The 13,028-nt window shown below is 29.5% G+C and overlaps 1 protein-coding gene across 1 annotated transcript in view; it reads left to right on the top strand.

The window, feature by feature from the left end:
- The window catches only part of LOC107457353 (uncharacterized), an 80,719-nt gene that overhangs the window by 32,447 nt on the left and 35,244 nt on the right, over window positions 1-13,028 (top strand). Inside the window, exon 2 of the mRNA XM_021148380.4 lies at window positions 3,939-4,360. Within this exon, the coding sequence (XP_021004039.1) occupies window positions 3,939-4,360 (422 nt within the window). The remainder of the gene's footprint in view (window positions 1-3,938; window positions 4,361-13,028) is intronic.

The raw sequence follows: 13,028 nt of genomic DNA, 5'->3' as shown, positions 1-13,028 counted from the left end.
TACTAAATACAAAAAAAAAATTGATTTTAAGATTTCTATTTTAAACAAAATTTCTTCTTTCGTTCGCATCTCTTCGCGATCCGAAATAGCTCCCCAGTTTCTAAAACACTATTAGATAAATCTTATATTCTTATTTAACCTAGAAGCTCATATATGGACCAAAGTTATCAGGGATTTCTACAGCTCTCAAACATCAAACTTAATATGCATTATAGTTATTGAAAAAGGTAATACATTCATTTGTTAATATCTTTAAGCAAGAATTGATGTTTTTCTTTTACATTAAAATATGTTGCAATTATCAATTAAAATTAACGTAATTGGGGATCGCACCCCAGTCTTTCACTGTAACAACTCATTGGTTAAAAGGATGTATATATAGAGGGAGAAATTTCTCGCCCCAAATTCTGTGTCACCTCCATAAGTGACTTAAAATTAAAAGTTTTGAAAAAGCGAGTTCAAGCAATACAGATATGAAGATTTATCCTACTTAAAAAAAAATGTTCGAAATATCAAAATGAAAACAAATTATGAAAAGATAATTTACGATTACGCAATGAAGCTTCCTTCCAATAATTAGTTCGCATTTTGATAATTTGAAATTTTTTCAACACTTGAAACTTCATCGTTTTCCTGAACCCCTTTTTTCTATATTTTAAATTACTTATGTTGGTGAAACAGAATTTGCTATGAAAAGTTTCTCCCGCTGTATATACTGTACTCTTAATCAATGATTCATCACAAGAAAATTGTTTTCGTAATATTAATCCCTGAGATTGAGATTCAACGAAAAATCTATTCAATTTTTTTAAAAAATTAACAGAATAGCAAATTTGTTACAATTTTAATATCTTCAAGAAATCTAAAAAATTTTACAATGAAATTAATAGTATTGAGATTTGACAGTGTATTTAAAAAAAATAAAAAATAACCCTCTTATTACTGAAGAGCACAGAAAAGAACATGCTAAGCTATATTTTGAACAGCTCAAATTCCGAAGTTTATAAACATCTTATGAGCAGCTGTATAGTCATAGAATACTAATTTATTTTTTAATGTTCTAATGCGGCTTAATCTTTAAGGAAAACGATTTTACAATGTTTAAAGATAGATTGCAAGCACCCATCTAATTCTTTGTTTATTCTAAAACTGTTTTGCTTTTGTTATAAATTTATTAATATTTTATTTAATTTACTTTTTAACTGACTTTCATTTTACTTTAAATATTTACAATCACTTAATTAGGTTGTTTAATTGCCATTTAATTTATACGTTCAATTAATACAACTTGTTTAATTAATTTTTTTTAAATGGAGGGAATTTTTAAAAACCTTTTAGAATATTGAACTTGTTTATAAGACAGTAATAATTGAAGCTTCTTTTTCTTTAAAAAAAATAAATAATTAGAATATCTAATTAACTTATGTGAATCTTTCTAAAGTTAATTTTTGTTTATTTAGAAATAATAATTTTTTTGTGATACATTTAAAAAGCATAGACATTTTTTTAACTTAGTTAAAATTATTACATTGTAAAATAATACAATGAAACTCTTTAAAATAAGTTCTTATTATATATCTTTGGATAAAATAAAACTTAATAAAAATTAAAAATTTAAATAACGTAGTTTTAAGGTTGTATAATTAGTTTATTTTATAAAAATATTGCTGATATAAAATTAAATATATTTTTTATATGTTAAACAAAATTCTTAAAGTTTCATGTATTTTTAAATACAATAATTAAAATATATGTTTTTGTAATAAATGGATTTCTCTCAAATCAAATAATTTTTATATATTTTCCCCCTTTAGCGCGAAATCAGTTTAGTAAATTTTTCATACATTATTTTTTTTATGTGTAAGTTTGATGTGTAGAATCAAGCACTTCCTGAAAGGGGATCTAAATTTAAATGGCTGTTGTCAAAATATTGATGAATTCAAAAACCGGGAAGGATAAAAAATGACCCGTGCGTCCTTGAACAACCCTACCCCTCTCAAACTTCCCCCCATTTTATGAAGAACACTTGATGCTAATGCTGTTTCACTCCCTCAACTATACAGCGACAACATGTAATGGGTTTAAGTGATCTTTTTTCCAAATTAATGTCTTTAGATGAAGCTTTATTTATAAAATAAATATAGTGTTCCTTAAAAAAAAAGAAAAAAAGACTAGGAGAGGGAGAGGTAAATTTTTAATTTTTTAAAAAAATTTAATTTTTGCATATATGGCCATATTTTTAAATATAATTGCTGTGTCATTTATCAAATTCTTATATTATTCATAGAATGACCCCAGAAAACTGCATTTTATTACTCGAAATCATTTCGAATGTGCAAAATTAAGTACGAAAATGCTGATGACATTACCGATTATATTATTGAAACTTAATTCTCTCATAAATGGTTGATAGTCAGAGATTTTTATTTCTCTATCTCATCCTTTTTTATTGGGCTTATCTGTGTTATTCAACCAATTATTATAATTTTTTTTAACATAATTTAAAATGGGTTTCTTAATGGGCCTACTTAAACTGTTTGTTTCTTTTTCTTTTTAATGTTGAAATATTTGATCCACGGTCACTCAGGGAATTGAAGGTTCGCCTCCTACTGAGGTAACCCAGGTTTGATTCCAAGCTTTAGTTGGTCGATAAGAATTCTGCTCCCGGTTCGTACTCACCACGGTGTTGACGTAAAATATCCTCAGTGGTAGATGCATTATAGGTTAAATATCCTTGCCTCCAGTCTAACCGGGGGGAATTTTCGTGGTTTTTCCCCTCTATGTAACCCAAATGCGGATTAGTTCCATCAAAAAAGTCATCCACGAAGGCTAGTTTGTCCCAATACTTGATACTGGAATCCCCTTGTCTTCTAGGTTGGGCTCAAAATTACAAGGCTACGAAGTAGAACATTGTTAGTCGTAAACTCAGGAAAATTGAGTCAGCTGTTCAATGCCGGTTATATAAAATAAAATTTTATAATATCTAAATTTTTATATGTGTTTTTTATGTTAAAAAAAATTTGTCCATCGTTTTTAAGCAACTAATATTCTTTTTATAATTCAAAAAATTAATAAATAAAAACCTCCTCAACACTTTTAATCTGCTAAATAATCGTTTCTCATTACACACTTTCGTTGAGAATATATCTATATTATGTGGGGTTTTTTTTTCCTTGGTAAAAAAAAGCAAAATACTCTCAAAATATAGATTTAAAAAATATCTTAAGCATTAGTGATCAAATTTACATTTGATCATTTGAGCATTTGAATTGGAAATTTTAGTATTTTTAAATGGTTGCTTTTATGACTTACAAACCTGTATCCATGAGAACAAAAGTGCATTGAGGTGAAAGCTTCTGAATGCTGGGCGTTTCAAGATTAATATGTACAAAAATTAACACAAATAGCGAGTTTGTTTTAGATTTAAATTTAATCAGAAGTTTGACGTGCAGAGGATTCTAAGGAATATCCGATTAAAAAAATAATAATGCATACATACAATCCAAATAAAGATAGGATATATTTTGCTCAACTACGACAATGAACTCAGCTAAACAACGTTAATAAAATACAAATAACGGGATAAAAATGGAGATATTATAGTTTCAATTCTATAAACGAGAACCTTCCTCTGTGTCTAGTCACAAAATGACAGAAGAAAAAAACTAGACAACCTAGTTGCAATGAGAAAATTGTTTTTAACCAATAGGAAAGAGAGATAAGCAAGGAACTAGGTAAACGAATTACAATAGAGAAAGAGTGGTTTAATATGCTTGTTCTTCTACTTTTATTGGTTAAACTACTTACACATGCAATGTTTCGTTTGTCACAGGCTAGGTGTAAAACTTTTCTCTGAAATTCAACTGAATTTCTTAAATTTATTTCTAATTTACTACTTCTAATGTATCTCTTGTTAAATGTGAAAATCTTTTTTACAGTTGCTTCTTCACCCATTGCTTCAGTTTCCACTACAACAGAACCAGAATCTCCAGCAGAAGTAAAAGTCGAAAATCACCATAACCACCACCAGCCACATCATCACCACGACTCTGTACCCAACTTAGAACATGGAACAACGAATACCAATGGTTCTAGTAGCACCGAAAGACTAGACGATTCTTCTAGATTAGACGATGACGACACGAAGAAGAGAGACAGCAGTCCATCGTCTAACCCCGGAACTCAAACGTCTCTCGATCAACCGGGTGGGCATAAGGTGAAACAGCGTCGATCTAGGACAAACTTCACTTTAGAACAATTAAATGAACTGGAGAGACTGTTTGATGAGACTCATTATCCTGATGCTTTTATGAGGGAAGAACTTTCTCAAAGGTTGGGATTGTCTGAAGCTAGAGTACAGGTAAGCTTTAATGTATTTGGAATATTTTTTTCACCAAATTAAAAATTTAAGTGGAATTGGAAACTGAATTTTAGTAAATTTTTATTTATTACTTATTCATTAATAAAAACTTATAAATTTTATACATACAATTTTATACTTTAACCCTTTACAGCAGTGTTACCCAAACTTATGACTTCTGTGTACCCTTACGCTGTGTACCACTAATAAAAAAATGAATGTATTTTTTACTATAGAAAAATTGCAAAATCACAACTGGCTGTTGACATCACTCATTATTATCTGTTAACTCTGAAAAAAAATAGCCAATAGGAAAATACGTAATCGTAAATTTTCATGGCTAGCTTTGTTTTTAAATAAAATCTTTGGCAATTTTCGTTTGTTGCAAGATATTTCGCATAAGAAGACGTACCCCCGCTAAACTGTTCCCGTACCCCTGGGCGTACGCGTACCACACTTTGGGAAACACTGCTTTATAAGAGCGGTGGGAAGTATATTGCCCGTCAACTTCATTCAATTTTAAATGTTGATCGTAAGCTACTTTCCCACCTATGTGGCCATCTGTAAATAACTTCAAAAACTACGAAAAAAATCAATAAAGGATTTTATTTACATAATAGTGGGTAACAGTAGTTTAGCTTGGAGTACGAGATGAGAAACTGATTATGGGTCTGTTTATTTTATCATTTTTGTCGAGTTTATTTGTTGTTATAAACATAAAGTTAATAGATTCGGTTATTTATAAACACAGAAGTTCGAGTTTATGATAAATTATTTATAGTAAGTAAAATTTTGAAAGTCCATCCACCTAATATGCATTTTTTATGTGCCGTTTTGCACTGTTGCGAGTTTGCAAGAGCTATTCATGGCTGTTATGTCAGGTTAAGCCTATCTTAAAGCCAGCGTTCTATATCGCTGGTTCAAAACTAAAACGACACTTCTGCACTCATTTCTCATTCAAATAACATGAGAAGTGAGTTAAGAAGTGTCGTTTTAGATTTGAACCAGCGATAGGTTAACTCTGAAAGTGACGCAAAACGTTAATATGAAGTAAGACCACAGTTTTCTGAAAATCAAAGATGTTTGTGATGGAATTTTTTTAACAATTTAAGAGTTACGCCAACGCTGCATTAATTGGGGTCATAAAAATTTGCTAAATTTTGAGAATTATTCATTATTTTGATACATTACGTCTAATGGAAAAAATCTCGCCACATTGGTGGTTTATTAAAAAAAAAAAGTTTAATAATTTTAAAAATATTTAAGTGTTCTGTCAGATAGTTCTTAACGCAAAATGTTATATACCGTTTAAAATTATTAGCGTTGTATCAAGTATAAGGTACTTAAAATATGTTTTATTCTTTTTCATTAGCAAAAAAAAAAAAAAAAAAAAATTGCATCGAAAAACCTTAATAAAGCTTATGAAAGGAAATGATAGATGTTATCGGGAAAAGAGTTTCTCGTTTCTTGTTTTATTGAGTTTCATTAATTGAAAAAATCTGATTATTTTGATGCTTGAGAAGTAAAGAAGGTTAGTGCGCAATGTTTGTTATATTTGCTTCCATCGTAGCATCGGCTACGAAATTAAGGAGTCTTAAACTTTATGAGCCCCTCACCCAACAACTGGTTAAGCAACGAACATATTGACAAATATCAGGATCAGGCAGAAGGCAGATCTAGGATTTAAAATCCGTTATTTCGAGATTTTAAAATCCATAATTGTTAGATAAGATTGTTTTGTTGGGATTTATTATTTTCAAAATTTACTACATTTTTGGATAATATAAGGGTCAGATAGGAATTTTTTTAAAAAAAATTTTTTTAGGATTTATTATCCAAAAAATCCAAAGATTTAAAATCCAAAGATATGTGGATGGCATAAGGGTTAGATAAGATTGTTTTGTTAAAGGCAGAAAAATAATATTTTCTTTTGAATTTAATCTAAACCATTTTGTATTAAAAAGAAATAAAAATTTTTTTTTTAAAAAAATGGTCTCAGCAGAGAAAATTAAGCTTAAAAGTAAAGACCAAAAAAAAAATAATAATAATAAGATTTATATATTTCGAACAAATCCGCAAAGTGGTTTTATGACGGTCACGCGACCTCAAAGCAAGGAATCATCGTACACCACACATTCGAAACAGGCCATAAATCTCGGCAACAGATGATTCGCTAATATTTAATCATAGTTTTCCCTATAATATTTAGAAATATTACGAGGCAAAGGCAAATAATAGATTACTTAGGGGAGATCTTTATTCATGGGCCGAAAAAAAAAAGTCCCATCTGGAGTCCATGACGAGTCACGTGATCTTTCGGCGGGATTGTCCTTTCGTCTATTTAGCGGCTGCGGCCTGCTCTTAATCCGATTAGGAACCGATCACCCTCGCACCGACATTCCAAATTACGCATCACCAATTGCCGATGACAGAACTACAGTGCTATATCCCAACTAAATCCTCCATCCAGCAATTGCCCGTCTATCCCCGGGAGCATGATTTTGTCCCTCTTCCCCCTCCCTCACATTTATGGGATGTTTTTCATCATTTATTTTTGTACCCCTCCGCTTTATTAAAAAATAAATCGGTTTCATTTATTACAGTACATTTTTGTTTGGGTTGATGATAGTTTGTATGAGAAAGGGGGGAATGCTTATTCGTTAGTTATAAAATAATTCAATTTAACATATGTTGTTTAAAACAATCCAGATTAATATTTTCACCAATATTCCTTATGTTTCATTAAAAAGTACTATGGCGTAGCTTCTATGAGAGGAAAATTTAAATATTGGTTTTTTCGTAAATAGCAAGAAAATTTAAAGTAAAAATTCGTGATTTTATTAACTCTACTTATAACGTGGCATTCATGGTATTTGGAATTAAGTAATGTTTATTTTTTAAAAAAAACTATAAAAATTTTGTGCAATGAAGCTATTTAAAATTTAAACATAATATTTTGGACTAGGAAAGAATAAATAGAATAAAACTACTATTAAATATCAATAAATTTATCGTTACGGCATTTATAAATTAGAATAAGATAGTGAGATTTTAACCCACTTCTATCGCGATGCCTTGCTTAACACTTTAAAGGGCGATTTAATTACATTATATTTTTATTTTTAATAATAAAATATTTAAAAAATACATTAAATATTGTAAAATATTTTTTGAAATATTATACAATTATCTTTGTAAACATTTTTAAAATGTTAAGTATCTTTTAAATTGATAAATATTTTTAAAATAGTTTTGGGACTGCGATAAATTTCTTAAAAAAAAAAATTCTTTTTGTTTATTACCGAAAATATATTTGACTTTTAAAACCAATTTTGTTTCTTAGGGTGAAGTGCGGGTGGATTTTTGAAATTTTCCTACTTTAAATAACTGGCTATAAATAACTGCAAATAGCTGTGTTTTTAAATAACCAAATTTATAAATTTCATGTTTATAACTGAAAAATAAACAGCACGAAAAAAAAACTCGCTGAGAAATAATGAAATGAGCGAATGCCTAACTCACAAGAGAAAAGTTCGCCCAATTGTTCATCTCTTTTCTTGACTCCACGCTAACGTTTTCTATCTCCCATATTTATGTAAAGAAAATCCTTTATTGGTACTTATTTATTTTATTTTGTTTTGTTTTTTGAAGTTATCAGCAGATGCCACACCAATCGTAGGTAGGAAAATAGCTTTCCAGCCTCATTTAACAATGATGAAGTTCTGCAAATCTACATTCTGCAAGATGCAAATCTACATTCTACAGTGTAATGAATGCTCTAATTAGGTCATTTCTGATCAATCCTTTCCTAATACTTTTTTTTAAAAATAAATTTTTGACCTGATTAAAAAATGCATTTCTGAGGAAAGATCAATTCGCAGATAATGAGTCCTATAGTAACTATTGTTTTGAAATAGTTTCATGTTAAATGTGACTTTTCAAGAATTTACTCTCAATTGTTTATTCAATTTTTTTCCTTCCTTATAACAGTTATTATTTACTGATGGTGAATGGAGATATGCATTAATTAATTTTAGATTTTACCCGTTAGTCTAATTTTGAGTAATGATAAGCTTGCGGTCTATTGTATATTTTGGCAAGACTGCAAGTTTTAATTCTAAAGCAGATATTGTGTATAAGCAATTGTACTAAACTGCATAGACAAATTAGAAATTTCTCTCAATAAAATTAATAGCTTTTAGATTTTTTTTGCGTTTGCAATCCTCTAATAATATATGCTGTGTTTAATTTACTTACATTTACATTACATTTGCGTGCAAACATTTAATTTAACAGCTTCTAACAATCTTAAAAAGAAGTAGAAATTTCAGATTAACATAAATTTTTTTTAAGTCTTAACTTTTGTATTTAAATTCTCAAGGCTAGACAAATCACGGGTAGGTTTACCATTGCAGTTTGGCTAGCTGAAGGAATTTTGGTGGTTTTCCTTCTCGTGTAACTCAAAAATGGATTTGTCTCACTTAAAAAGTCCTTCACGAAGAAGATTTAAGTCACAAGTATTCTTCTTTCCTAGCCGAGTTATAAAAATAACAAGTTTACGGAGTTGGCTATTATAAAATCCACACAACAAACTTAAAGCTGAAAACCAAATACGAAAATACCAAATATTAAGATACAAAATTTATATTATAACGTTTTATTCTAAATTACTTAACAAAGAACGTTTATTTTGGTAATTAGATAAGAAGAAGATCTCCCACACCCACACATGTGATCAGCGCAAGCTAATCTTTATCAATAAAATGGGGTATTAAAGTTGAGCTGAATTTCTCTATATAAGTCAGAATGTTATTTAACAATAAGTTAGTTAAAATGCAGAGCAGTATAGCGCATCAAATTAGCTTATATGTAATTTTTTTCTCGTCTACTTCTTTTGCTTAACTTAAATTTATTATTTGTTTATGCATTTTATTGTGACCGCGTTAAATTTTTGTTTTTGTGTATCTGGTAATTTCGATGCATAATTAGTTCGCTTATGTTCCACATTTTTTCGCGTCTGTCTTTGTGATAAGTCTCTGTGTAAATATATAGTGAAAAAATTGAAATCTTTGAGAAAGAATCTTTGTGAAAGAATTTAAAATGTGTCACTAAAAAGAAATTGATACTTGACAGGCTTGGCTTACTCGAAATAGAATAGAAAGAACAGTTGCTATACTAAGCAAATGTCACGTTTCAACAACCAATCAGGATCAAGTTATCCACCCTACGTCACTAACAGGTATCCCATTCTTTTGCGAGAACAATTTTTTTAAGATATAGCAACACGCAATTAAGAGATTTCTACATGATATTATTAATTAATTCAAAGTACCAGGTTAAATTTAAGTACAGCATTGCATAACAACTTCGTCACGGAAATTTTAATGAAATAAAACCATGATATTTTAAATTTTGATAAGGAAAAACGACAACAAAAATTAAACTCCTATTTCATTGTTCGTGTTTAAAAGAAAAATATGCCAACTATGAGGTTAAAAGAAATTATCCGAAACCACGTCTAAATTAATTATACGATGATAAATTAACAAACAACATCAAGATCGCAACAATCCTTTATCTCTGTCCTCACAACCAAAGAATCCTCAGTCTTTTGAAAACACTGTTGTTGTTTTTTTTCAGTTCAAAACATCGGGCATCTTTATTTACCACTTTTTGTTCTTTCTTGGCGCGGTTCTCTTAATCGCCAAATTACGCAGCCCCATTTTCCGGGAGCGGGGTTCTCTTCTTTGTAATTTGTTATGAATAGAACATTAAATTAAAATATCTTAATTAGTGCACATCTCGCGTACAGCGAAGTATATATACCTCCTCTCATTATGAAGCTATTAGACTTATTAGAAGCAGAGCGTGTATAACTGGCTCACTTAGTGGCCCCATCCTAAGTGGAAATTAAGAAAAGGAGAAGAAAAAGAGCGGTGAAAAGAAAAGAAAGGAGAAAATAGAGAAGCTGCATTTAGCAAAAGTGCCTCTAATTGAATTGCTTCTAATGTTTAAGAAAGCGGTTTTAGCATTTTCGCGTTATTAATGACTGGATATGACGGGGAACGCAGTCTTCAGATTTCTGGGCAAATTGGAATTAATTGTTTGTATTAAACTTTTAAGCTTTTCGCTCGCTGCGAGGGCATAAATTAGTCAAAAAAGGAAGCATTTTCTTTGTAATTAGGAAGGCGTTAGTAAATACTGCCCTCGAAACATACCACCTGCTATTTACTTTTTAGTATTTGTCTTTAAAAGTATTACAATTTTTGATTGAAAAAAATTACTGTTTTCTGCTCACGTTAAGGAAAAAAAAGATATTTAAATTTCACGAAATTAACTAAATTTGACGAAACCATTTCATGACAAATGCTACAAGTGAACATTTTGTCCAATTGAATCGGGAAAACATAGTTTAAGATTAAAGCAATATTGCTTCAAATTTGATACTCAAATTCCATAAAATTTTCTTCATTTCGAAAATAAAATTCATCGAATTTCCATAAAATTCCAAAAATCCATAAAATTTTCTTCATATCGAAATTGCTTCCTGGAAAATGCTGCAAGCAAACATTTTGTCAAATTGAGTTAGATCCTTTCAGCTAGATATTAGAATTAAAGCAATATTGCTTCAAATTTTACAGCACTATAACTGTATATTTGAGATTAAATCTAGTAAATATTGTATTGTTTTAGTCTGCACATGAAAAAAACACGTTTTGCATGGGTTTCGAACCTTTTCCGTATTATCTCCACTTTTCAAATAAAAAAAATTTTCAACTCATCATTGCAAAATAAAAATAAAAAACAACTGTAAACAAATGATTATTAAAATTTTGCTTGATTTAAAGTCTTTTAATATATGATGTCATTTCTGAATGCAACCCGGTTGATCAATCATCAAATCCTTATAAAAAATAAGGGTTTATTAACATATAGCAAAGTTAGTACAGAATGAAACATAATTCTAAATTTTATCGCATAGTTATTTTGAAGTTAGCAACTAATCTGAAGTTAATTGTAATTTGATAATACCTTATAATTATATTAGGAAAAAAAGGGAAAAAACACATAAATTATGCAATGGTATACTCTCAACTCGAGGAGAAGAAAGTCATTGAGACACAACTAACAAACCTTAGCACCAGATGTTTTTTGTATATCTTTTGTCAGTTCTAAAACCCAGATAATTCTTCACGGCAAGATGGCATACATAGTTTAAAATTATAGCTTTGCTTCAAGTTTAAGGCACCTAAACTGGGATTTTTGTTTATATTTTCTTTGATCTCCGAAAAAACTTAACCACTTAAAATCAGCAACAATTGCTTGTTGGAATTATAATGTCAGTTAAAAGTGAAATTTTCTCAAACATAATCAAAAACTCGTATATTTTGATACTGTAAATGTTTGCTCTAGGTCACTTAAAGTTGAGTTCAGAGCGAGAATGCAGTTTCTGTGCCTCCTTTTTGCCCGAAAATGTATGCCCGAAATGTTCCTCAAAATCTTTCTTTTGTTTAAAATATTCGTGAACTATAATTTTTGTGTTCATAAAGTAGGTTGTATTTAGTAATGATTTTAGTACCATTTATCACTGAAATTCTAATACGTATTATCGGATCCTTTTGAAAACTGGGCCCAGGACCTTGGCCTTCTGCCCCAAGCGGTAGACAAGCTCTGTGTGATATAAAATTCAAACATTGTACGCTCTCGGAGAAATCAGTTCAACGTTGATCCAAAATATTTGAGCCTTAAACCATAATAGGAAGCAATTTTGCTAAAACAGTATCAAAAATGTTGGCGCCTTGAACCATAATAGGTAGTAAAACTTTGCTGCAACTTCACTCAAAATGTTGATATTTTGAACCATAATAGGTAGCAAATGTACTGCAACTTAATCCAAAATATTGACTATATAACTTATGTAACTTCGACCATAATAAGTAGCAAATTTACTGCAACTTTATTCAAAATATTGGTACTCACAACCATAATGGGTAGCAAATTTGCTGCAACTTCATTCAAAATGTTGGTACTTTGAATCATAATAGGTCGCAAATTTACTACAACTTTATCCAAAATGTTAGTACCTTGAACAATTAGGTGACAGATTTGTTGGTACTTAAGGCTACACAGTACCCTAAAATTCGCAAAAATATGCAAAAAAATATTTTTGCATTTTTGGGTGGCTAATGTGGTTGGGAAGCAAGTTGAAAAATTTTGCATCTGAGATCTAATTAGTTTTAGAGATATTAGGATTTTTCCGAGTTGTGTCAGACTCACAATTTGACAAGCGAGGGGGCGTGGTTAGTTTCGTTTTCTTTTAAATCTAATTTTAAAACTTTTTTTTTCAAAAAAAGACTTACTTTATTTCGATGATTATTAATTTTCACTTTCTCCAAAAGTTATCAAATTTCACTTTCACTTCTAGAAGCATTGTTGTTTATTTATGTTCGGTGTTTGATGGATGCGTTCTAAAGTTGTGTTTTTACTAAATTTTTATTTATAAAAAGTCTTTTTTAAGACTAATATTTTTTAATTTATAAATACATTCGTAACAGAATATTTGTTATACTTGATTGACTGAATATTTATATAATTATGAATATTTATATAATTATGAATATTTATATAATAATAAATATACTATTTCTTTAATCCTATTGCTTTGTTT

Source organism: Parasteatoda tepidariorum, chromosome 6, assembly GCF_982258835.1.
Source record: "Parasteatoda tepidariorum strain Cologne lab strain chromosome 6, Ptep-v5.0, whole genome shotgun sequence".
NCBI lineage: Eukaryota > Metazoa > Arthropoda > Arachnida > Araneae > Theridiidae > Parasteatoda > Parasteatoda tepidariorum.
The sequence above is the reverse complement of the archived record's forward strand: the minus strand, read 5'-3'. Positions and strand labels throughout refer to the sequence as shown.